This window comes from Conger conger, chromosome 12, assembly GCF_963514075.1.
Source record: "Conger conger chromosome 12, fConCon1.1, whole genome shotgun sequence".
Taxonomy (NCBI): domain Eukaryota; kingdom Metazoa; phylum Chordata; class Actinopteri; order Anguilliformes; family Congridae; genus Conger; species Conger conger.
This window is the reverse complement of record NC_083771.1, coordinates 15,092,796-15,120,564: the sequence shown is the minus strand read 5'-3', so window position 1 is coordinate 15,120,564 and position 27,769 is coordinate 15,092,796. Positions and strand designations below refer to the sequence as shown.

The 27,769-nt window shown below is 45.0% G+C and overlaps 1 protein-coding gene across 1 annotated transcript; it reads right to left on the bottom strand.

Annotated features, from left to right (window-relative positions):
• Window positions 1-957: 957 nt before the first annotated feature.
• bnip3lb (BCL2 interacting protein 3 like b) lies at window positions 958-27,674 on the bottom strand. Its single transcript, XM_061262744.1, has 6 exons — window positions 27,527-27,674; window positions 20,735-20,993; window positions 15,808-15,886; window positions 15,374-15,477; window positions 7,424-7,573; window positions 958-3,745 (listed from the first exon to the last, which is right to left on the bottom strand). The coding sequence occupies exons 1-6, from the start codon at window positions 27,573-27,575 to the stop codon at window positions 3,697-3,699; spliced, it is 690 nt and encodes a 229-aa protein (XP_061118728.1). The 5' UTR covers window positions 27,576-27,674; the 3' UTR covers window positions 958-3,696.
• Window positions 27,675-27,769: the final 95 nt, after the last annotated feature.

Sequence of the window (27,769 nt, the reverse complement as noted above, 5' to 3'; positions counted from 1 at the left end):
CACCACCGCACTTTAAGAGCTGGAAGCTCGCATCAATGTCAAAGAGGTTGCTGAACCATTCGACGACTCCCCTCCTTTCGTCGGGGCGAAATTATTTAATGAATAAAGTAGCCAACAGTAAGTACATTGCATGATATCATCAGGGGATATCTATTCCCAAAGGACTAGGACTAACTACCTTCACCTTCCCTTTGATAAGAATTAAGCTATACACGTTCTCTGTACAGGCAGGAAGTTTCTCGCAAAGCTTTAGAAAATATTAAGCACAAAAACAACCAACTCATCTGTACGGCGAGGATTTCCTGACAACGGCGCACCATGCATTAGAACCGCTTCTTCTCAAGTAAAGACGGACGCACCCTTTATCAATCTGGTTTCATCTGATGATTAAAATAATCGCCCCAAGAACCGTGCAATTCTCGGGCACTTACCATGCACACGCAACAGAGGGGTTAAACGGTCTCGTACGAGGTCAGCAAGAAGAGCATTCACCTCACCTTTCCTCTCAGTACAAATAACGTATATTGGTTATTCTCAGCCAAGGTGTTTTCAAGCTATTTCCATAAATATTCAGAAAACACACAGATCAATATACACTGATTTGAAGTCTCCCTTTCTCTGCTGGGCAAACTGATCCAGGGTTAATGTGGTTAATACATCAGATGTTCCTGGACCACACAGGTTGCAAAATGAAAGGGTCTATATAAAAAGTACAGAGAGATGTCACATTCTGTTGTGGGTGGACAAAGACATTGATATACAAATAAATAATAAGAATGTTAAAAAAAAGGATACATTTTGTATTTCCAACCACATGGAGCAAATTAGCACTGATTTCAATTCAGGATCTGAAGCACATGGCAAATCTCACCACCCTCTGTCACACAACAGACACATAGCACAGACGTGCAGAATGGTTTAAAAGATACATTTTCAAAATAAATAAATAAAGATGCATTTTGATTCATTGAAAACTTTAATACCAAGTTATTTTTATCCAATTTGAGGGGAAAAACAAGACAAAAACAACAACACGAAAAGAAAACAAAGAATGTGCTTATTATTAGTACTATTATTATTACTCATTTGAAAGTCTTCATTCATGGGCCTTGCCCTCAGTTCTAAATGAAATTGAGGATTTAGCTAGTTCATCTCGCCAAAAACGTTATTTTAATGTAGTTTGTCTGAGTAGGCATGACATACATGGATAAAAATTGTAATTAAAATCAGACACAATGGGAGTGAAAATGATGAGGAAAATAGCTTGTGGTTCACTCAACACAGACACATTGGTAGAAAAAAAAAAGTAAGAAAAACTCACGGGACATTTTGATAGCTATGTTCACGGCACTCTACAGCAGGTGCAAGTAGACGCAATGCTCTCCCGGTCTAAATCCGGCTCAGTATTGGCACATAGTGAATAATAACACAACTGGCTAAGTCTAACACAGGCCCTAATCTGGGAATATACATGCAGTGACCACTTTATTAGGTATTTATTAAACTTTTTGGTCTGCTTCTGTAGCAGGGTTTGACATGTTGTGTGTTCAGAGATGCTCTTCCGCATTTCACTGTTGTAATGCATGGTTATTTGCTGCTCGCTGGATGTTTTTTGTTTGTTTTTCATACCATTCTCTGTAAATTTTAGAGACTTGTGCATGAAAATCCCAGGAGATCAGCAGTCTCAGATACTCTGGCACCAACAATCATTCCAGGCAAAGTCACTTAGATTACACGTCTTCCCCATTCTGATGGTGGTCAGCACAACTGAACCTCTTGACCATGTTTGCATTCTTTTACGGATTGATTTGCTGCCACATGATTGGCAGATTAGATATTTGCATTAACAAACTGGTGTACAGGACTACCAGATAAAGTTCTTACACAGTGTATTTATACCATGTAGAACAAATGAAAATACAAACCCAGCCAATGTATTTGGTAGATGTCTGAGCAGTGAGTAGATGGCGGTCATAATAGGAGTGTGAACTAACCCCATTGGTTCAGGGGCTGCCAGCTCTTTGTTTAAGGAAGAAAAAAGGTTTTGTTTCTAAGGAGAGTAGCATCCTTCCCCTGTCCTCGCCTTCGATCTCTGTCCCACAAAAACAGAAAAAAACAGCATCTACTGTCACATCTCTGAAACCTCTGAGACCGTGTGTAACTACAGTCCTCGGCTCAGCACAGTACTCATCAGAAGTGTGTCCAGGGCTGGCTCAAACTCCCTAAATCAGGCTCCCCTGAACTACATATCCCATGAGCAGCATCACTGAGAAGCCACACACTCTGTGTGGGCTCTGCGAGCTATAGCGTCTGACCTGGAACAAGGGGACAACAGAAGGCAAGTTGTGTTTGGTGCCTTTTGCACTTCAACCAACCGTATGAGGACAGGCTATTGCTTTAGGTTATCTCATACCGACCACTCCACATGTTCAGGGTTGGATTCGGTAACTCATCATGTCCTCATCAAACGGCTGAGACCCTCCTGCTTAGCGTGTTCGCAAAGACCGACTCTCCTTCGTGCCATCCTCACTATTTCTCAGCACACAAAAAGAAAAACAAACTTTTAGGCTCTGAGACTTTAAAAGCGAACGAAACAAAACATTTTAATAAAGCAAAAAAAACAACAACACTGAACCCTTTCCGCACAACAGCATGTGATAAGATGGTAAAAAAAATAAAATAGGGGATAGACCGCTGAGTTGCATCCTGCTATTCTACTAACCATAACCCTGACCTTACTGCGGCCTGGTGTCTTTGCCCCCGAGTGATCACACTGTTGGCTGGATCTGCTACTTCCTCTGATTTGATGGACACATGGATAGGTACATTTCCATGGTAACAAAGGCTGCAATCTTCCTTGTTAAACTGAAGCAAGCTTTTGGCTCAATACCATCCAGCAACTAAAATTATTTAACAAAAGTAATAATAATAGTATTAACAATAATGATAAAAACAGAACTAACAAAAACAATACCAGAGCATATTCACATTTCCAATTTGGGGATTTTGTTACCAATAATGGTACGTTGGGGTGAATTGCGTCAAGGCCGGACCTCAGACCTGACTCCATCCTCTTCACCAGTACCTCTGAGTTTGTGCCACTGAAATAACACAGCCCATAAAAAGTACATCGCACACACCCCCACACCCCCCCACAAAGTGACACTGCATATGGAGCACATGTGACCACTTGCAACGACAGAGTGATTCCACTTCACCGACACCGACCGAGATGAGTCTCCATGGCAACAGAGACATTCTGCCCAGGTGGGCTCCCTCACTCAGCCAGGCCCAAAAACAGCTCTGGGCAATGAAATCAAGACCAACAAGACAAAGAATAAAAAAGGGCAATCTGAATTAAAAGAAAGAGAGAGAGATAAGGAGAGGGAGAGGCATGAGAGAGTGAGAGAGAGAGAGAAAGTTGGAGAGATAAATAGAGAGAAAGGCACTAGAGAGAGAGAAATGGGACCCCACTATTTCTAAAGCTCCTTCCTCTCTAAGACCCCGGCCCCTCTCAGGCCACATCGCGACATTCACATCAGCCTCGTGGCAAGAGGGAGGGAGGGAGGGAGTAAGAGAAAGTGAGGGAAAGAGTGAGAGAGTGAAGGAGAGAGTGGGGGAGATGGGGAGAGCGAGGGTGTGACATTTTCTTTCCGACGCAGTTTGACGGATCCCAGGCACTTGTTTTCTTCGTGTTCAGAAGGAACTGGCAGGGGCCGTGGTCAGTCTCTTCCCAATGTAGACCCTGGAGGGGAGGGTGGAGGGGGGGGGGGGCGGAGTGAAAAAGAGAAAGAAAGAAGAAGAAAAGGCAGAGAAGAAAATGTCGGTGCTGAAATACCAATTGTTTCAGATCACTGACAAACGGTATTACTTATTGCATTTGATGTAATGGGAGGTTAAGACTTATGGTTGTTTATTCAAGGCTGAAAACATACCCTTTCAGACTACACATTGAATTAATGCACTGCTTTTAAAATCTATTCCTTCTCTTCATTTGTTTTGCAGGTGTTATGCTGCATTCGCATGGATCACGGTAGACGGCAGATGGCAGAACAGCAGTTTTGGGACCTTACGGGGAGAAATGGCAGGACAGCAAAGAAAACATAAATTGCTATGGTGATGTTGCATGGTTATTTATCCTACAATACAGCCATTTTCCAACATGGATAGAAAAAGAAGGATTGTGTTATAACTCTATCCATGACTCTTTATCCCCCCTATGTTGGGTGAAATGCAAAATAATATAATTTTTAATTTTCCAAGTCCATTTTATGTTGTTTTGTTGTGTTTTTGTCACATCTGGTTTGGAATAACCTTTAAACTTCAATGGCAAAAGTCATCTGCTGTAGCCATTGGCGGAGTTCTTTGTCATCCTAATCACATTTTACCATTGTGCGGTCGTCCTCAATAATGGCATTCAGTTTGCCGTCTACATCTACCATGATCCATGTGAACGCAGCATTAATCTCTGCACTGGATTAAACTGTTTTGACTGTAGCTTTCCTTATCTCTGGCTCTAGTGGTGTTTCTCTAGCCAGGTTTAATGCACTTTCTATTGCTGCTTGGGCTAAATGCATCATCTTGTATGCCGAATCTGCAGGGGCTGGGTCTTTCTCTGCCCTGTGTTAAGGGTGAGGATTGTAGCCTCTGCAGAAGGTCCTCTCTGAGGACTAAAGGCCAGCCCTGCCATGAAGCAGGCTGGACTGGGCGTGGCTCCCTATTGCTGCCTCCCTCCTGTTGCCATCACACACCATCTGCTGGACAAGCTCAGAACTACAACATGACTGCAAATTACACATATCTACATGCAGTATGTACAGTATTGTGCAGTAAAGTCAGAGACCACTTTAATTTAGTCAATTTCCAGTCAAATCAGCCATTCAGCAAAAAAACATTTTTTCACTGTCAGAGAATAATGTGGGAAACATATTTAACAGCGCATCCTTGCAAAAAAGGAAAATACAACTGTTCTCTCTGGCATTTCACCCAGGGCATCCTTGAGAAGAAGAGAACACATTATCAATGGACCTCCCCTGGTTAAATAAAGGATAGAAAAAGGAAATTTCTTGGGTTTCACAATATTATTGCAAGATACAGAGAAAATGGGACTCCGAACATACAAGAATGGGTAAACCACCAAAAATATCAGTATCACAAAAACAGTGCTTTTTAAATTTTAACTTTGAGAGGTATGAACAAAACTCAGGCTCAAAGTCACCACTGAGAAAAGCAAATACAAAAAAGAAGAAAATTTGCACTAGTAAAACTTGGGACACCTTTTTGGACCACCAATTTGGACCACCAAAACTGGACACCTGAGATGTGGACTGTGGAGTAAGGCTTTATGGACCAAAAGTCTAAATTAGCGATTTTATGAAGTAATAGAAGGCAGTATGTACACCAACAAAACATTGAAAGACTCGGACTTGGAAATATCACTACAAGCAAAAGTCAAGCACGGTGGAGGATCAGTGCAAGTCTGGGGTTGGAGTTGGTGATTTTGTTTTGATTGAGGGATACTGATGAATACCATGCTAGACAACATTTGATTGAGAGCTTGATTGAGAACTTATTTTACAGTAAGACAATGACCCCCCCCAAGCTCACTGCTAAGAAGATGCAGTTGCTGATGTTCTGAGAAAAATCGACTGACTACCCCAGATTCCAGAACTCAACACCACTGAATGAACTTTGGATTGCTTGGATGGAGAGAAGCAGAAAATGCAACCAACTCCTACTTCTAGGAACCATGTGGAGGTGTTTACAAGAAGCATGGAAAATATCCCTGCAGATTTCTATTAAAAACTCAAAGCAGGTCTTTCGAAAAGAATGGAAGCTGTAATATAGGCAAAGGGAGTCTTTCACTAAATACTGAAAGATTCATCATTGTACATAGTTGTGGAGGTTTTGGTATAATTTTGTTTTAAATACAGTACTGTGCAAACGTCTTAGGCACCCTAGATTTTTAAAATATAAATTTAATAAAACTTAAGGTTTTATTTTTGTTTGTTTCCTACACTAGGATGACAGTAGAAAATAGAAAAGTTTAGATATTCATTCATTTTGCAAGAAATTCAATGTTACAATTTTTTGTATTTCAATAAATAAAAGAACTTTAAGTAATAGACAACTTTTCTGATAAAATGTTTTATTAAGACTGTCTGGGATTACCTAGAGAGCCAGAAGCAAGTGAGACAGTCTGCAGAAGAACTGCGGCAAGTACTCCTATGTGTCTACAACAAGCTACCAGCCGATTTTCTTATAGAACTGCAGGACAGTGTACCTAGGATAATTAATGCAGCTTTACAGGGGAAGGGTGGTCACAACCAAATATTGATTTGATTTGATTTGGTTTTTAACCCCTTAAATATCATGCCTTTTCTTAACATAAGCTTGAAAATGACATACCCAAAATAAAATGCCTACTATTCTTGAACCCTTTTGAGTATTTTTTGCTTGGGGATCACGCCTTTTCCCATCAGAATCCAACAGGATTAACAATACGGTGAGATTTAAGGGGTTAACTGTTCACTGCTCTTTATAGTCATTTTGCGATATTTATAGACTTTTTACTATTTCTGAAAGCATCTCACATTTCTGGGATTTTTTCACATGTGCCTAAGACTTTTTCACAGCACTATGTATGTTTACTGCATTATTTTCTGACACTGTTTTCACTGAAAAGTAAATAAAAGAAATGGCTGGCGTCTTGGTTGAACTTTTGTATAGTACTGTAGGCAGGCATAAAAATGTGTGTGATTATATATGCATGTGTGGTTGCACACATGTAGCACACATACTGTATATCCAAGCACTTTATTAGGTATTTATTAGACTTCTACTGCTGTAGCCTATCCACTTAGAGTTATGATGTGTTGTGTGTTCAGAGATGCTCTTCTGCATACCACTGTTGTAATGTGTGGTTATTTGCGTTACTGTCACCTTCCTGTCAGCTTTGACCAGTCTGGCCATTCTCCTCTGACATCCCTCATTAACAAGGCGTTTCTGTCTGCAGAACTGCTGCTCACTTTTTTTGCTGTTTTTTTTGCACCATTCTTAGCAAACTCTAGAGACTAGTGTGCGTGAAAATCAGCAGGAGATCAGCAGTTTCTGAGATACTCAAACCACCCTGTCTGCCACCAACAATCATTCCACGGTCAATAGTATGCAGAAGAGCATCTCTGAACACACAACGCATCAAACCAAAAGTGGATAGCAGCAGAAGACCAATAAGTCTAATAATAAAATAAAATAATAATGAATACCTAATAAAGTGCTCACTGAGTGTAGATTCATATCTATGTTGTTTACTAAAGACAACCTTTTGTCTTTTTAAATTTTTTTCCAAGTGTGCCAATAATTCTGGAGCCCACTGTATATACCTTATAAGCGCGTGGGTCTGCATGTGCGTGCGTTCTCTCACCCGAGTCCGAGTGCGAGGATGTGAGAGAGCAGCAGGGAGGGAATGAAGACTTTGAGGAACTCAGCGGAGAAGACCCCGCCATTCTTCATCACTCCCGTCTTCCTCATGCTGAGCGTCACAGAGCGTCTGGGGTGTCGGAAGTGGAACTCCCTGATGGCCAATGACATCATTACGTTCCATTACATTAAGGGTATTTAGCAGATGCTCTTATCCAGAGCGACGTGCAAATCAAACATCACCACAGTTATAATAGTCGCCTAGCCGTGTATATGCACTTTTCTACGTCGCTTTGCCTGAGTGTCTGCCAGATTACCAAATTGTAATTACATTTGTTTCTGTACTTTTAGAACTTCCAGTCTCCTTAAACAGCCAAATAAAAGCAAAAGCACATTGTTAAAATATCAACTATTTTTAAATGCCAAGAGTAGAGAAAAAGAATGCGGGGTCTATAGATTATGAAGTAATTTCATCAACATTCGTTCTCCATTAGAATTTGATACAACACTAAATAAATTATCATTATATTCACGTATATTTAGCCAGCAGACAGGTCCTGAGGCTCTCCTCTAAAATTCACTCGGGTTTGTGCCAACAGAGGAATCAGAGCCAATCAAAAGGGCATTTTTTCATGTATTTGCATACTGAACATTATTGATATTTGAAATCCATCTTCTGCTTTGACGACAAGCTCCTGAATCACTTTGTCAAATCCTGTTCAACATTATTAAATGTAATATAACTCCTAATCACATAGTCAACCCCGGTTCAGCACTATTAAATGTAATATAAGCTCTAAGCACTTAGTCAACTCCTGGACAACATTATTAAATGTAATATAACCCTTATCACTTACGCGAATCCTGGAGAACATTATGTTTGTTCATCACTTTATCTGGTGTCATTCCAGCTATGTTTCTTAAATACAGCAAGTGATATTCCTACAATCACAAATAATTCTCTTCTCAATGTATATGCTGCTCCAAGGCAACAATATTCGAAAGGATGATATCAACTTTCAATGGTATGCAGATGATACACAGTTTTGTTGGCAAACCCCGGTGATGAAGTAAAATATCTGGGCACCTTAATCCCAAATATTAAGTCGGAATAATATTGATAAACTTGAAAATGGCTAAACAAATTAAAAATACATGCCAAACATTACTTAGATTTAAGATACATTTCAAAAATTAGATCTGTATTAGGCTTAACTTTTGCAGATACAGAGAACGTAATTAATGCATTAATATCATCCATGCTAGACATTTGCAATGCTATCCATCCAAGTCTAAATGGCCATGCATGTCACCTGCAACTGGTACAATATTACTCAACAGCCATCAACAGAAAACATGTTACTATGATCATCATTAATCTTTGCACTGGCAACCAGTTACTTATAGAAGAGATCTTATTAATAAAGCTTTTTTTAAAGCATCATGAGGCCAAGCCCCTCAGAATTACTGATTTCTTACGGTCAAAATCGATTCCACACTCAACAAACAGGAAATTTTGAATCCATCTATTATCTACTTTTAAGCCCCTTTAAAAACCAATTTTAAGCTCGTAATTCCTGTTCTTAACTGTATGCCATCACTGTTATTTTAACTGACATGTTTTTTGATGTTTATGATGTTTATTATTCCCCTTTAATTTGTGTCCTATTGTTATATTGTTTTTCTTTTGGAAAATGCTTTGAATGCATGAACCATTATGGTCATCATTAGTAGTAGTAGTATTAGAATAATTATTACTGCCTTTAATTCAACATGTACAATGTTAAATGTGTTATAATCCTTATAGTTAACCACTGCACAACACTAGCAGCTGAACTGTGGGGTGACATGGCTCAGGCAGTAAGAGCAGCTGTCTGGCAGTCGGAGGGTTGCCGGTTTGATCCCCCGCCCGGGCTGTGTCGATGTGTCCCTGAGCAAGACACCTAACCCCCAAATGCTCCTGATGAGCTGGTTGGGGCCTTGCATGGCAGCCAATCGCTGTGAGTGTGTGTATTGTGGCACCCCTGCTACTGCATGTTGCGCCACGTGGGTGGAGAACCCTGGAGGGGCCCGTGCAGGTCAACCGCGCAGATGTCACACATTGGGAGAGGTGTGCGAAGGAGTATATCTGCCTAAAGAGGTGGTCGGGAGATCAGCACCTTGGAGAGAGATCCCTCTACCTGCAGTCCAGGACCCCGGACAGCACATGTGGGTGAGCAGAGTGGAAAATCACTGATTCAGCTGCAGCCTCTTTTCCTAATGAGCAGGGAAGGGGATTTAAGGCGCGGTCGAGGCTGCAGCCAGGGTCAGTCGGTGCCATTCCTGAGCGTATGAGAGCGTGGAAAGCAGAGAGAGGAAGGACCTGCAACACCCTGCCATACTGACCCTGAAGGAGGCCACACCAAAGACCTGGAACGGACGCCGGTCACGTGAGCCCGAGAGAATCCCTTCCTATTTACCCCGTCTTTGTGTTTCCCGCCAGCCCTGACGCGGCCGAAGAGGGGAGGAGGGAGGAAGCCCTAGAAAATACCCCGGTCTGGGAAGAACCTTCGTTTATCTTTTGCCTAAACGGCCCCTTTTATTTCTCCCGTTTTCCCCTACCCTTGCCCTGAGGGGGGGCGCTATCCCCGATACCCCGGAAAAAAAAAACACAGAAAAAATAAAAAGAAATATTTTTTCTGACATCTGCGATCTCCTGTGTTGGTTTCTAGCTGCGCCCGCCCACTGCACCTCAGGATCCACCCCGAGGCACCACATATGGTGGAGGATGCGGGCAAACTGATGCCACGCTGTGGAAGCTGACCTGGGCCGCAGAACCAACACGGGTGAGAACTGAGAGGGAATGGAAGCCACACCCCCTGGCGAAGAGCGAAGAAGGAGACGACTGACTGCCCCTACCCTCGCTGAGATGCAAGATGCGGAAGCAGAGGAGGGCGCCCGAGGGAGGCTGGAAGCGGTCATCACCGAGCTGGCGAGGTCCCAGCGGGCCCTGCAGGAAGCGGTGGTCGAACTCTGTCGCCTAGCTCCACGTGACGGATCGAGACGAACCCCCCGAGATGCGTTGACAAAGATGACAGCCGATGATGATGTTGAGGCGTACCTCCAGGTGTTTGAGCGCGCGGCTCACCGTGAAGAATGGCCACAGGCAGACTGGGCGGCCATACTAGCCCCCTTCCTGACAGGGGAGGCCCAACAGGCCTATCGAGATATGGCCGTGGCTGATGCCACCGACTACCTCAAGTTGAGGAGAGCCATCCTAGCCCGATATGGGTTCAGCCTACCCGCACGAGCCCAAAGATACCACGACTGGTCATATGACGCCTCCCAGCCTGCCCGGTCCCAAGTCGCCGCCCTGACCCGCCTGACCAGGAGCTGGCTGGCCGAGGAAGATGGGCCACCCCTGTTGGAGAGGGTGGTGTTGGACCGATGCACCCGCGCCCTACCGAAGGACGCCAAACGGTACGTGGCACAGATGGGCCCCGCCTCTGTAGAACTACTAGTAGGCCTCCTCGAAAACCACCAGGTAACCCAGAAGATGCTCCAATCCGAACGTACTGAACCCCAGAGCCGCCCAACCAGGGGCCCACAGCCTGTGAAGCACCCACCAGCCCGCCCTGACCCAAATCGCCGGGGCAGACCCGACGCAGGGAGACCACGGCCCGAGTGGAGATGTTACAACTGCGGAGAGGAGGGGCATCTGGCCAGGAGCTGCCCTGGGAAGGAGGTGTCCATGCCCACCGCCAGTGGTGGGAGCAGCCCACCGCACCCCTGCCTGTACCTGACCACCTGCTGGGCGCACCAGAGTACGGAGGCCCCAAGATTCCCGGTACGAGTGGGGGGCCGGGACACTGAAGCAGTGCTCGACTCGGGCAGCGCCATCACCCTGCTGCGACCAGACTTTGCTGGAGAACAGAGGGGTGAAGAGGTGGCCGTGGAGTGTATCCATGGAGACACCCGGAAATACCCCACGGTGTGGGTGGACCTAATCACCCCACGGGGGACGCACACGGTAAGAGCGGGGGTTGTACCAAATTTACCCGTACCGGTACTAATGGGAAGAGACTGCCCGTTGTTCCAGACTTATTGGGAGGAGGGGCCCCGGCCTCTGAGGGAGACGAGGCCACGACGGCCCCGACGGGCTGCCCGCCAGACCCCCCTACCAGTCTGGGCCGCGACGTCTGGGGACAGTGAAGGAGAGGCCCTGCCACCAGAGACGGAACGCCAACCAAGCGCCCCGGCCACCAGTGGAACCGTCACTGCGTCCGAGAAAGAGCTTGGGGAGGCCCTGGCCCCGGAGAGAGAAGTCCGTCTAGCCTTCTCGGAGGGCCCCCAAGAGGTGAGCGAGGAGGCCGAAGCACCCACACGCTTTGGCACTGCCCAACTACACGAGCCCAAGTTCGCTCAAGCCTGGAGAGATGCCCGAGACATTAACGGGGTACCCCAAGGGCCGGTGAGTACACCATCGTATCCCTTCTTCAGGGTAAAACAAGACCTGCTATATCGAGTCTGTAACCCACAGGGGGAGGAAGTTGAACAGCTGCTGGTCCCTCAAACGTTTGTGCCCCGAGTCCTCTACCTAGGTCATACTCACCTGCTGGGAGCCCATCTGGGGATGGAGAAGACCTACGAGAGGATCCTGGCAAGGTTCTATTGGCCTGGGGTGAAAAAGGCTGTGGAAGACTACTGCCGACACTGTGCCGTGTGCCAACTCCACTGCCCTAAGGTAACCCTTCGGAACCCACTAATACCCCTGCCGGTCATTGATGTTCCCTTCAGAAGGATTGCGATGGACATCGTGGGGCCCTTACCGAAGTCCAGCCGGGGACATCGGTACATCCTCGTGATCCTCGATTATGCAACCCGCTACCCAGAAGCCATCCCGCTCAGGACCGCGACCGGAAAGACAGTCGCCAGGGAGTTGTTCCTGCTTTTTAGCAGGGTCGGAATAGCGGAGGAACTCCTGACAGACCAAGGATCATGCTTCATGTCAGGGGTCCTAAAGGAGATGTGCCGGCTGCTACAAGTAACCCAACTAAGAACCTCCGTCTACCACCCCCAAACTGACGGACTCGTGGAGAGATTCAATCAGACCCTCAAAGCCATGCTGAGGAAGATGATTGAAACGGATGGTAAGGACTGGGACCAGCTCTTACCCTATCTTCTCTTTTCAGTCCGAGAGGTGCCCCAGAGCACGACCGGCTTCGCCCCTTTTGAACTGTTGTATGGCAGACGACCCCGGGGGTTACTAGACCTGGCGAAGGAGGCTTGGGAACAGCAACCGTCCCGAACCCGCAGCCTGATCGAGCATGTGGAGCAGATGGACCGGCGGATGGCCCAGATCTGGCCCATGATGAGGGCTCACATGGAACGGGCACAACGGGAGCAAGCCAGGCTGTATAACCGGGGAGCACAGGTGAGAGAATTCGCCCCGGGAGACAAGGTGATGATTCTAGTCCCCACCAGTGAATGTAAATTTCTGGCCCGATGGCATGGGCCGTATGAGGTCGTGGAACGCACCGGACCTGTAAACTACCGGGTGAGACAGCCGGGACGACGACACCGCCTCCAAATCTACCACGTCAACCTGATGAAGAGGTGGCATGAGCCACCCCCAGCTCCGACCCCAGTCCTCGCTGCCCAGTGGGTGCCCCCACCCACCCCTGACGTGAGTATTGGAGAGCAGCTGAGCTCCCGCCAGCAGCAAGCGCTACGTGAGCTGGTGAATCGGAACCGGGATATCTTCTCGACTATGCCCGGCCGCACCCACCTAATCACCCATGACATCAGCACTGAACCTGGGAAGACGGTAAAATTACGACCCTACCGAATCCCAGAAGCTCGCCGACACGCCATACAGGAGGAGGTGAAGAGAATGCTCGACCTCGGGGTTATTGAGGAAAGCCGCAGTGCCTGGTCCAGTCCCGTGGTGCTAGTCCCCAAGCCGGATGGGACCTGGCGGTTCTGCAATGACTTCCGCCGGCTGAACGATGTCTCCCTATGTGACGCGTACCCCATGCCGAGAGTGGACGAGCTCATTGAGCGGCTGGGACCGGCCCGATTCATCAGCACCCTGGACCTGACGAGGGGATATTGGCAAGTTCCCCTAACACCCCGTGCCAGGGAGAAGACGGCCTTCGCGACCCCAACGGGCCTCTACCAATACACAGTCCTCCCCTTCGGCGTACATGGAGCCCCAGCCACGTTCCAGAGGTTGATGGACCAGGTGTTGCGGCCCCACCAGAGGTATGCGGCAGCCTACCTGGATGACATCGTCATCCACAGCACCGACTGGGACAGCCATGTCGACAAAGTCGAAGCGGTGCTGATGTCCCTGAGGGAGGCCGGGCTGACGGCTAACCCTGCAAAGTGCCGGCTCGGATTGAAGGAAGCCGCCTATCTTGGCCACACAGTCGGGAGGGGGCGGGTGAAGCCTCAGTCGAACAAGGTCGACAGCATTGCCACCTGGCCCCAACCGGCCACGAAGAAACAGGTGAGAATGTTCCTGGGTCTGGTGGGTTACTATCGGCAGTTCATTCCAGAGTTTGCAGCACGAGCAGCCCCCCTCCACGACCTCACCAAAAAGGAGCAGCCCAACCGGGTCCAATGGAACCCTCTCGCCGCTGCAGCCTTCCAGGACTTACGGGCCGCTCTAGGTGAGGAACCAGTACTAATAACTCCCAACTTCCAGAAACCCTTTGTGCTGCAGACCGACGCATCGGAAGTGGGCCTGGGAGCGGTCCTGTCACAGATCCAGGATGGAGTGGAGCATCCAGTGACATACATCAGCAGAAAACTCCTCAGCCATGAAAGGAATTATGCCACGGTCGAGAAGGAATGCCTTGCCATCAAATGGGCGGTAGGTAAATTAAGATATTACCTACTCGACCGTGAGTTTCTGTTGGTGACCGATCATGCTCCCCTCAAATGGATGTACCTTAACCGAGACAGCAACGCCCGAGTAACCCGCTGGTTTTTAGAGTTGCAGCCCTACCGGTTCAAGGTGGAACATCGTGCTGGGAAGCTGAACCAGAATGCTGATGCGCTATCCAGGAAGGAGGATGGCCTAGGGGCAGACGCTCCCGCCCGGGGCTTGGAGCTGAGGGGGGGGGTATGTGGCACCCCTGCTACTGCATGTTGCGCCACGTGGGTGGAGAACCCTGGAGGGGCCCGTGCAGGTCAACCGCGCAGACGTCACACATTGGGAGAGGTGTGCGAAGGAGTATATCTGCCTAAAGAGGTGGTCGGGAGATCAGCACCTTGGAGAGAGATCCCTCTACCTGCAGTCCAGGACCCCGGACAGCACATGTGGGTGAGCAGAGTGGAAAATCACTGATTCAGCTGCAGCCTCTTTTCCTAATGAGCAGGGAAGGGGATTTAAGGCGCGGTCGAGGCTGCAGCCAGGGTCAGTCGGTGCCATTCCTGAGCGTATGAGAGCGTGGAAAGCAGAGAGAGGAAGGACCTGCAACACCCTGCCATACTGACCCTGAAGGAGACCCCACCTTTACGGACGGCCACACCAAAGACCTGGAACGGACGCCGGTCACGTGAGCCCGAGAGAATCCCTTCCTATTTACCCCCTGTCTTTGTGTTTCCCGCCAGCCCTGACGCGGCCGAAGAGGGGAGGAGGGAGGAAGCCCTAGAAAATACCCCGGTCTGGGAAGAACCTTCGTTTATCTTTTGCCTAAACGGCCCCTTTTATTTCTCCCGTTTTCCCCTACCCTTGCCCTGAGGGGGGGCGCTATCCCCGATACCCCGGAAAAAAAAAACACAGAAAAAATAAAAAGAAATATTTTTTCTGACATCTGCGATCTCCTGTGTTGGTTTCTAGCTGCGCCCGCCCACTGCACCTCAGGATCCACCCCGAGGCACCACAGTATGAATGGGTGAATGAGAAGCATCAATTGTACAGTCCTTTGGATAAAGGTGCTATATAAATGCCAACCATTTAACTCACTTGGGGGGAATGTTTTCAGGCCGACTGGACCAGTCCACCACCCAGTCAGACCCCTTCATCAGTATATCCTCATCCTTCTCTTTTCCCATCCCCTCTTCTTCTGACTGCAGTGAGAGAGAAAGAGGGAGAGGGTGAGAGGAAGAAGCAATCCTCACACTTCAGCAGTAGAACAGTTTGGGGAGGCAGTAGATTGGGGCAGAGTCTCAATACTACCATAGATACTGATATGGACATGAACCTGACAATAATGTGAACACACACAGCATTTGCAGACTGGGGAAGGGGGGGGGGGGCTGGTGGAGGCTGATGCTGATGCCTATAGTGCAAGAAAACCCAGGAGGACTATAAGCAGTAGATGTTTCAGTGGTGACGGACAGTCAGTGCTACAGATGGACGTTGTAATGGCGACACATTTGAGGACAGCCATGGCCTACCTGGCTCTCTCTCCTGCTGGGCATCTCCACGTCGAACATGATCTGTCCCTCGTCCTGCGGGCTGTGGGGTCTCGGGGGGCTGAGCAGAGAGAAGCACAGTTACACAATCGATGATGTCATCGATGACACGCTGCATGCACTCCCTCCCCTTGCATATTACAGTCTGGGAGTGAGGCCCCTGACTCCGCCCATTGCCTCCTGTGAGAAACAGCACACTGTATGGATGAGAACACACCAGGGTGAGAGATTCACCTTAATTACACCCAGGAAGTCCACACACATCCACACATGCCAAACACACGCACACATACATACATACATACACACACGCATGTACATTGCACTTACGCACATGTACACACAAGCACACACACACACACACACACACACACAGTCCCCTCCAAAATGATTGGAACAGCAAGGTCAATTCCTTTGTTTTTGCTATACACTGAAGACAATTGAGTTTGAGGTCAAAAGATGCACATGAGATGACAGATCTGAATTTCAGCTTGTATTTCCAGGTATCTATATCTTAGAACATATCACATTTTGTATCAGATCACTGAATCTTTAGGTGAGCGAAAGTATTGGAACATGTGACTGACAGTTTTTGTTGCCCAGATATGTCCTGTTCGATTGATTGGTTAAACAAAAAATAGTTCTGAATGTCAACATGAAGACCAGAGAGCTGTCTTTAGGAAAAAGGCAAGCCATTTTGAAGCTTAGGAAATAGAGAAAATTGATCACAGCCATTGCACACACATTGGGGATAGCTTGTACAACAACTTGAATGTCCTGAAAAAGAAGGAAACTGCTTGCATACTGAGCAACAGGCATTGAACAGGTCAATCAAGGACATCACAAACAATCTCCACAGGGAAGGGGTGAAGGTATCTCAAATCAACTGTTCGAAGAAGACTTATAGAGCAGCAATTTAGAGGCTATACCACAAGATGCAAACCACTCATCAGTTGTAAGAATCTGAATGCGAGATTACAATTGGCAAAGAAGTACAGAGATGAGCCACAGAAGTTCTGATGAGACCAAGATTAACCTCTACCAAAGTGTGGAGAAAGAAGTGATCTACCTCAAGAAATCAGAGAGTTGGACTCAGTGGACCTTTTTAAACAGCGTTTTTAACCTGGCTTTTAACTGTAATTAGTAATGCCTTTTGTTTCAACCATTTTTATTTGTATTATGTTACTGTTTTTACGCTTTATCATTTATTTTAATATTTGTGCTCTGTAATCTGTCTACTGTGTCCTGCATTTTTTATTTTTCTGTCTTATTGTCAAAGCACTCTGAGCTGCTTCCATTGCATGAAAAGTGCTTTATAAATAAAGTTTATGATATTATTATTATCAGCTCATGATCCAAAACATACAAGTTCATCTCTGAAGCATGGTGTCATGCTTGGGCTTGCATGGCTGCTTCTGGAGTGGGCTCACTAATCTTTATTGATGATGTAATGCAGGATGAATTCAGAAGTCTACAAAAACATTCTATATCGACTTATGGAGAAATGCATCCAAGTTAATTGGGAGGAACTTCATCTTGCAGCAAGACAATGACTCAAAACACACCAACACAACAAAGGATTTCAATAGGGAGAAAAAGTGGAAAGTTTTAGACTGGCCTAGTCAATCACCAGACCTTAATCCAATTGTGCATGAAACAAACAACAACTGATAGAGGCTACCGTAAAAGCCCGGAAAATCACAAAAGAAGAATGCAACATTTTTGGTGATGTCAATGGATCGCAGACTTGATGCAGTTTTTGCAAGCAAGGGATATGCTGCCACATATTAAGTGTTATTTACGCTATGTTCTAAGTAGTTTAACACATCTAACCATAAATGAACTCTTCTGAACTCTTGTCTCGTGTTCATCTTTTTTTATCTCAACCCCAAATGTATTTACTGTATTGCAAAAACAAAGGAATTGCTGTTCCAATAGTTTTTGAGGGGACTGTACATCCTTATAGTTGGCTGGATGATCTTTGCCCAAGTCCTGGAGCTATGATGCTACTTATTGTCCAAAACATATAAAACACTAATTCCAGTGGAGTTAATGGAGACAGATTCCTGATGAAATGGGATCATGTGCCACTGGAGCAGCTCCCATCAGAATCCATGGAACTGGTAAGCAGCATCTCCCTGGTTCGATAGCAATCCTAATTCAATTGAATTTCCTAATTCAAAATAATTCAAAATAATTGCATGACATTTGGAGTTTGTTTGTATATGAACAAAAGAGCAATTTTATCAATTTAAAATTAAATCTACAATAAAGTTGTAGTGTAGGGGTCTGAATACTGAAACCACTGTAAATAACTTGCAGCAGTGTTAGCTTGCTGCGAGCAAAATATTTTTTTAATGTGGAAAGCAGTATCATTTCAGAGAGAAATGTGTGTGGATAAAAGTGCCCAAATTTTAAATGGCAGTCTAAATCAGGGAATGTGACAAAATTATGTGAAACTGCCGTTCCTTTTCTCCATAGTTGTCCAGTCCTGGGTTATTTTGTAGCTCTGTTAGTTGTTGTAAATTTGTCGCACTAACAGTGTTAGCATAGCGGAGTTGTGCAACATCTTGTAAACGCTGGTCTATATTTCAGGCTGTGTAACCTGAGGCCTGCTGTGTATGTGTGTGTGTAAGTGGGACAACATGCTGCATCACCAGAGAGGGAGGTGATCCTGTAGCTGACGGCTCCATGCAGTTTATGACACCACAGAGCAGGATAACAGCAAGCAGCAGATGGGACACAGTCATAGTCTAATACATCGCTATGCAACAGTGAAAGCATGCAGACTGCCTGGACTACAGATCAGAGAGAAGCTACCATGACTGCTGCAGACATGCTCCTAATTCCCTTCCATGTGGTTTGACGCTGATATTTTTGGCCGTATCGAGGTTGTTGGCCTTCGCAGGTGTTAGATAAGGTGAGCGGGTAGAGAGAATGCACTGATAACCACTGTCTTAGCAGCAGGTAGAGTCCCTGCTGATGATGTAGTTTAGGGGGTCAATTGTTAAAGGAGCACTTGCACGCTCGTCTCAGTTGAGATTATTTGGCTTAAATTCTGTGTGTTGGCCTTCTTTAAAATCACCTTCAGTGTAGCCATTTCCTAAATATGGTGCAAAACTTCTAAGGGCAAACACTGTAATCTCCAGCCTGTTGCATCTCAGTATTCTGTCCTCTGCACTGTATGTCTATATTCAGTTCCCCCTATCTCCCGAGTCATTCAGTATTGAGTTCCCCCTCTCTCCCGAGTCATTCAGTATTGAGTTCCCCCTCTCCCAAGTCATTCAGTATTGAGTTCCCCCTCTCTCCCGAGTCATTCAGTATTCAGTTCCCCCTCTCTTCCGAGTCCCTCAGCATTCAGTTTCCCCTCTCTCCCGAGTCCCTCAGCATTCAGTTCCCACCCCTCAGCATAACTGCATTATTACTTAGGCAATCTGCTGCGGTTCAGCTGACAAGTTATCTATCACTTTGAAATTATATATTTGTCAACATTTTCTATAATATCCTTACAGACCTCATAGACATTGGAGACAGGGCATCATCGGTTTTCTATTGTAAAAGAGGTATTCAAATTCAATATTTTCCCAAAACCTCTGGACCAGAAGCTTCTAAACTATGTAGGGGAAAATTCACAGAACGAAAGATCTCCCTCCTAAAAGCATGATAACCAATCACAAGTCAAAATCAGACTCCACCTTAGTGAGCAGGCTGGTTCCTCCAAAACTCTCGACGATGTGTGCTAAAAGTTTATCAATATATATGTATTAAAGTATAATATGTACCCTGTATAGTTTCAAACTGATTAACTGCTAAATTGTGCTAGAATTACACAGCAGCCAGCTGGCGGGGGGGGGGACCAAACTGTGTAGACCAAACTGTCAAGGACACGGGCAGAGCAAGATATGACTGTACAGCTGATTTCTCCGGGACTCTCGATGTTTTATGCCAGAAGTGTATCTATTTGACCTAGAACATTAATTATAGCTGAGCTTATGAAAACGCAAGAAACCACAGTGAAAACTGTTGAAATGAGAGCAAAGAATGCTACGTACATTTACTCCCTTAGAAGAGAATAATTAATCAAATGTTTAGTATGTCTGTATATTAGAAAAGTATATTAGAAGTGAATATTAATGAAATGTTTAGTTTGTATATTTTCAATGATTACTGCTGCTTAGTTCGTCTTATAAAAGCGAAAGATACAGAGTGACGTGTATGGATGACGTGTTAGAGGGAGGGCATCCAGAACTTTAGCACTAGTCTGGTAGTTTGCCAAGAGCAGGTGCGGGGTGAAGTGACGACACGTAGTTGGCAGAATGCCCTGAACTTTGTACAGAGTTGGCAGAGCATAAGGACCGTTGGCAATTTACCACAATGACGTTGTGGGAGGAGCGTTGGGAGGAGTTACGATAAGAAAAGTGTTGGTGATTTGCCAGAATGAGGTTTGACGAGGAGTTGTAGGTGGAGTAACTGTGTATAAAATGGGTGTAAAAATGACAGTCGGGGTTCAGTTCTGGAGAGCTGTCCGGCTTTATGTGCTGCTGCTAGTCTGCTGCCTGGTGTCATCTTTTCCCTCGCGAAGATGTTTTTCGACAAATTGAAGATTTGGACTCTGTCGTTTCCTAGACACGACAACTACTACGTATAATGAAATTTATCGGCGAAAATTTTTTTCGGTGGTTGTTAAATCAGCTTGGGTTTTTACATTGAAATCAATGGGCAGAAATCAATGGGCAGAAAACTCAGCAAACATTCCTCCGGGTGCTTCACTGCCAAAACTCTGACACTCTATGCTTCCATCGAGCACAAAATATTTACCACCCTTATAGCTGTGTCACTCTACGTGAGGTCCCCACATAAGTGTCCTTCTGAGTAGGGTTTTGGGATCCCGCCTCTCCCCTCCCCCCACCTGTCACAGGAGGAGTTGCTCCTGCTGGACTCGTGCTGTGCGTCCAGCAGGATCTTCTCCATGTCACCGTTGTGGATGGAGGATGAGGACGGCACATGCTCCAGGCCGCCGGTAATGCTCTCCTCTTCCTCCTGGATTAAGCCCAACCCCAACCCCTCGCCATGGTTACCGTTGCCCGGGGTGACGGGAGGTACTGTCAGATGGTCGGGTTGGGCGGGATTTCCTGCATTCCTGTTCATCTCCAGTTCCACCCAAGATCCTATGTAAAGACACACACATAACATGACCTGTGTGACCAATCGCTGTCTTCATGCCTGTTGAAATTTGCATATTAATGACAGAGGAAGCAAAAGTAAATTTAATGTGTACCCTTTTTTCCATAATGCTGAGCCATACATCAGCTACATTTTTCACTAACAGATGTGTTTTCTAATTTTAATCACTGCAAAAGTGCAATGATGTGGAAGTGTGGAAAAAAGCAGCTCCTGCTCAAATTTGTGAGTCACGGTTAGGCCTGGCTGTGCATACATAAAATATACCCGGTCGATTTTCCATGCCAAACAAAACCGATTCACAAATACATGAGGTAATGTCAGTGTCCTTTTCATGGCAAGGAAAAAAAAGAGCACTTTACAGAAAGTGTTGTATAGTTTTGTAAGCAAAATGTAGCATTAGCCCCATAATATAATTTAGCTTCCATGTATCCTTTTGGAATCTCCAAATGTAATTTTTGGAAAACTACCTAGACATAGATTAGAAAAAACAATACAGAATGCTCATTCTTGGTGATATTGTCAGCAAATTTGAAAGTGGATTCGTCCAGTGTTGTGGCTTGGCTCCATTGTGTTTCTAAGCGCACTAGCCACAGCCATAATAATCTGTATCCACTCAAAACACTCTGTTTGAACTTCTGTAACTTTTTTTTAGTAATATTTGAGGCAATCCTGACCCAAAAGGGTTACCTTTCAGAAGAAACCAGTATTATGCCTGTAGTCAAAAGGGTTCAAGAATAGTTGCCATTTTATTTTGGGTATGTCATTTTCAAAGTTGTGTCAATAAAAGGGGCAATATTTAAGGGGTTAAGCAGCTGAGCTTCCATTTTTAAAACTATAGCAAATGATGTGTCTTGGCCCTGTTTTCAGAGGATATATGAGCTGGTAATTGACCTACCGAACTCGGCTTAGAAATATTATTAGCTATTTGAAATTCGTAGAAGAAAATACAGGATACAAGGATGTTTAAACATAATGTGAAATTAGAAAGGAATGGTTTATCTAGAAGGGACAGAGATCAGGAAAGCAGTGAATGTTATTTCCGTTACGGCACAGACTGTTTATTTTCAAGCAGGAAACACCCAGACTGACCACAAAGAACAGCTGAGGACAGCAGAGCTCAGTGAAAATGGCCGCAGTCACTGCAGAAACATTCAGGGACTAAAGTAGCTGCCACAGTGCTTTCTGTCTGAGCAAACTTATCCCAATAGCTTTTAAGATTCACTCAGATTCACTAAGATTCCCCCCCCTACCAAAGACCTGTCTTTTATACTCAAAATAGATGTAGCTGAAATTAAACAAGCTTATACAAAAGTTAGTTCTGATTGTGTACTGTGATTGGTCGAGACGCATTCCGTGAGCGTTAATGAACAGTATGACATCAGTCAGACCTCGTCACATCATTAGATTGATATGCCACCCAAATCAGAAAATGGTTATTTCATTAGCTAGCTAAAGTAAAGCTGTCACATAAAACTTGTCTATAAAAGCAATTTCACACTTAAGGCTGTATGTTATAGTTACTGATTGACAGTACACACACTTCACACTGTGCCTATGACCGTAGAACACCTGTGCTGATACGCACCATAACAACCTCCCTCTCGTGTGATATTGTTCAAGCACTGTCACTTTTCAGAACAGTAAAAAAAAACTAAAACAAAGGAACAAAGGGCTCCCTGTAATGCAGCAGTGCAGCTGTGTTGGGGTGGGGGTGGGGCATAAACTGGACATGAACAAGTCAAAATACTTTTCCTTTTCCTATGTTCATCAGTCTCCCCCCCACCCCCCCCCCACCCCCAGGAGCTGCGTGCCAGGGAGCACAAGTCAGCTGAGTGGCAGTCAGGCAGGGGCCAGCTGCCGTTCACCGCGTGGCTAAATGAGTCATAAACACCTCAGTCTGCTTTTACAGCTGCCCTGACAGGCAACCAATCTGCCCATCCCATCCATGATACGTGCAGCGCAGCAGAGACACCACTCCAGCTCCGAGGCCATACAGTGCCCTCCATAATGTTTGGGACCCATCTTTTATTTATTTGCCTCTACAATTAGAGATTTGTAATAAATAAAAAATTACATGTGGTTGAAGTGCATATTTGACATTTTGGTTTCGCCATGTACAAATTACAGCAATGTTTATATATAGTATGTATATATATAGTTTATATATAATGTTTATATATGTTTATATACGACAGTAGTCATGTTTTGTATTTTCTTGCGTATCCTTTGCATGCTATGACGTCCTGTGACCTATCAACATCCTCAGAGTCTGGATATCTTATTTTCAGGTTGGTAGCTTTCTAAGGTTTCTGAGTGAGTATTTTGTGTATTTTTAGTTGCTCAAATACAAATGCACAACACAAGAGCCTGCCTCTGTTTTTTCCTTTTTCTTTTCAAGCTTACATCCACGTGACCTCCAAGTCCCTCTCTGAACCCACATGCCCTCCCGACACTCTCTTCAGACTGCGCTCTAATTGCAGTTTAAAGATAGATAAGCTTAATGGTTAACTTTGACTGCTTGTTACTATGTATTGAGGGCAGTCTTGCCTAAGGAACAGCTGAGAAAGATATGTTGGAAGTCAAAAAGCCCTGAAGGCAAACTAATTTCTCAAAAAAATAAAAATGTATGACCTCCTAACACACAACTCCCAGCCTGTGTGCAGCGTTTGAAAGCATGTTATTTGGTGAGCTTGGAGCTTGACCTGAGGGCCAGTCCCGGTCCAGGCCTACTCAGCAGATTGCCTGGCCCCTAGCCTCAGCGCTTTGTCAACATCTCCACTCCCTTCCCCCCAAACCCCCCTTTTTCGTTGCTCACCATCACAAACAAGCTGCTTTGACATTGAATGTGCATTTTTCATTCAGTCAAATCCACATGTACCAGGCCTCTCTCTTCATAATTTTCAGTGTTCAATTGCTAGTGTTCACTTCACTGTTCTTAATAGGGTTGCCCTAATGCAGCATTCACATTAACAAAAAACAAAAAAACGTTAAAAACCAAAAAACGTTACATTAATGCAGAACTGGTGATGATGGCAGCAGCAAACAAAATCCCTTAAACTCCACAACACATGCCTGAGTCTGAGAGGGACTGCAGAATGGTTAAATGTGTGTGTGTGTGTGTGTGTGTGTGTGTGTGTGTGTGTGTGTGTGTGTGTGTGTGTGTGTGAATGTACTGTGGAGTCTGTAAGCATTCGGACAGTGGTGCAATTTCTGTTTTTGGCTCTGTAATCCAGCACGTTATTTGAAATGAAGTAATATGTCACCCTTAAATTGAAGGCATTTACATCCATTTCAGGTGATCGGTGTAGGAATTACATCCCTTTTTATACATAGTCCCCCCAATCCTAGGGGACCAAAAGTAATTGTTGTCTTGTCAGGTGTACTCAATAGCTTCCTTATTTTCTTCCTCAATTGCTTGGCTCACTTGCATTTACTGATAATGTAAACTGATAGCAGCAGCAGAATTAATTCCGAAGTGTACAGAACCGTCTTATCCGGTCAAGTTTAATCAAATGCCTCCAAACCCATTGGACAGTGCTTAATCCCACAGCAATGCAATGGTCCAAAACATACACCAGTGCTATTTCCTTAACGATGTCCAAACAGTTTGTTTCAGTAAGTATATTGTTTGTTATACTTTTTCCCCCTTATTTTTCAGCGTCATAACGGCTTACTTGATATTCACTGGCACAATTCTGTTCCTCATGTTGACAAATGTCAATAACCAACTCCAAAGGTCTAGAATCAAAAGTCTGAAATAAAGACTGGATACTGAAAGCTTTCTTATACTGGCACTAAGGAAGCGATGGAATACATCTGGCCAGTCAAGAAACAGCAGGTAATCTAAACAATTAAGAAGCCAACAGTCCAATTACTTTTGGTCTCCTAAAATAGGGGGACTGCATCTTAAAAAGGCTGTAATTCCTACACAGAGCACGCGATATGGATGTAAATACCATCAAATCAGAGCTCAATTTACACTCCTACCTCATATTGTTTCATTTCAAATTTCAATGTGCTGCAGTAGAGGCTACAGTAAACATGTGTTTGTTTGTGTATGTGTGTATGTGTGTATATATGTGTGTGTGTATGCGCGTGTGTGTGTGTGCATGCGTGTGTGTGTGTGTGTGTGTGTGTGTGTGTGTGTGTATGAATATGTGTGTGTATGTGTGTGTTTGTGTGCGTGTGTGTGTATGTGTGTGTTTGTGTGAGGGGGCCGCTAGGCTATTATCAGCCCTTGAGTGACAGCCCCTGTCACTGTGTCACATTACATGATTGAGCTGAGAAGCCATTGCTTAGCAACAGTGCCCCTTGTTACTTTTTTGAACCCTCGCCCTGAGCTGTCCCTGTCTGCAACATAAGGAACAGCTGGGGCTTGGCATGGGGTACGAATGGGGCTGCAACTCCACCCCAACCAACCTGCTCATGTTCCCCACTTTCTACAGGTCAAGCCACTGCCCCGCCCCCACCACAGACATGGAGAGTCACACATAAATCACACGTCAGCCACGACCCCTGTAACTCCGTTAACCTCAGGCTGCGCTCTGTATTCGCCTATCTGGAAGTCATGACTGGCAGCGCGGTCAGCACCCTCCTGCTTGCTGCGGACTCATCTAAGCATGTGGCTCACGTAAAACGTGCTTTTGTGGATGTCTTCCCATAACCCTGTGCATGACAAGCTACCATCTCAATTACCAACAAATTTCTCCACTAAGACCTGAGACATGGAGAGTCCCTTACACAGTCCCTGACATGAGTCTTCTTGCAAGTAGTCAAAACTGGTGCTGTGTTAGAAAATGAAATCACCCCAAGGCAATGTCACCCTGAAAGCCTTTTATAATCATGTATGGAAACTAGTATGGATGTGACTTGCTGTTCTCTTTATATTTGAATACTTTGTGAATTCTTAATATTCCAATAGCATGGAAATGAAGTACCTGTTCTCTGCGGAAATATACTGTAGTATATTTCTATGTACATATTCTTATCCATAGCAACTTACAATATATTGCCCTCATTTAGACAAGATGAGCATTTAAAAAAAACAGTTTATGCAACGTTCAGCTTCATAAATACTGATGATAATTAATAAAATGACAAATATAATATCAATTGCGTCATTCGAAATGATCGATAACTGATCTCATGGAATATTCCAGTTGGTATCAGTCCTAAAAACAATTTAAGCCCGTTTATTTCTCCGGTCCCTGAGATAAAATATTGTCTTTGGTAGTTACTTGGATTTGGTGCTCTGAAATGTGGCCATTTAAGAGGAGGGGGCGGAGAGAATAGGGGTGCGTCTGCAATACAATCGATCTCACTTGTGCATTTGCAGATTCCCGAAGGCTTCAAAATGGATGCAGTTTGCAAGTCAGGATTGACAACAATTTGAATGAGTAAAACAAATTGTTTGCCTGTAGGTCATATTGATTAACATCCAAAGCTTTATAATTTGGAATGTATTTTGAGCCAGCTTGATATTTTCAGGACAACCAAACTGTTCTAAAGTATTCTTAACTTGTTTATATAGCCTATAAATAAACATGCTGTATGTATATATATATATATATAATCAAATGTCGCTAACTACAGCAAACAAATCATTATTGGCGTACTATCACCTGCTAATTCAGCATTTAATGAATTCACTGTTTGCTGGTTCAAAGTAGGCTATGCACCACACCGTTGTTTTTTATTTTTGCTGGCATACACTGAGAACTTCTGAAAGATTGTTGGAGACGCGTTGTGCTTGAGCAACTTGAACAAAAGCTCATTGCTTGCGCTGCCTCTATTTTGTTAATAAAGTCCATCCGTCAACCGTTCCACGGGAAATGTACCCTATAAACGGCCGAACCAAAATAATTGTTTTGCTAATAACGTTATATGAATCAAAAGCTATTAATCTCGGAGCCAGTCCTCTCTGCAGGCCAGATTGTTATGCTTCCCTTAACACAAAGCATCATACACACATATAGCTACCAAGCGATTTCATGGGCGCTTGTCATTAAGTACATAAAGCATTCAAGGTATTTTGCGTCCGGTAGGTTAAAAACAGTTTGTGTCGCACCCTATACTAATGTTTACTGACGTTATTTATAATAATTCGCCCTCTCAATTTTCCAAGTTGCTCGATCTATATCGTCTTGTTGACATCGATGCAGAACCTCTCTTCTCGGGCAAACATAAACGATTGGTTTGGAGTTGCTTCAATCACAACACGATGCTTGGAAATCCCACGCCGTTCACCCCGCCTCTCCAAACACCGGAGTATTATATTGGTCAGCACGGTTGTCAATTATCTGAAAACCATTTCGTTCAAGCATTAGATCCGCCTCCATACCCTGCCCATGAAAACCCAAAGGAAATTCCAACCACCGAAGTCAGTAGAAGGCATTTTTCTATTTAATTTGCTTTTTCAAAAGTCACAAAAGATCAGTTTTAGGCTAGTAGGAGAGCATTCTAAAAATGTACTTAAATGTCATCATGCCATGGTCATCTCGCGGTATACTGTACGTACCGTTCAGCGAGGGATCTCCGTTGTTATTTTCGGAGCCAGCGGTAGACATATCGCCCGTGAGAGTTGCTCGCGTATGACTGCCAATAATAAGCGCACTCTGAGCATACAGAGCTGGAACGTGCGCGCAGCCGCGTCCACGCTCCGGGTTGGGAACACTGACCCTGGATCAGCCTTTACTATTTGGCACACAATGCTCTAGGTTAGCGCAAGGCTTGCCTAAGCTGATCATAGATCAACGCTCGG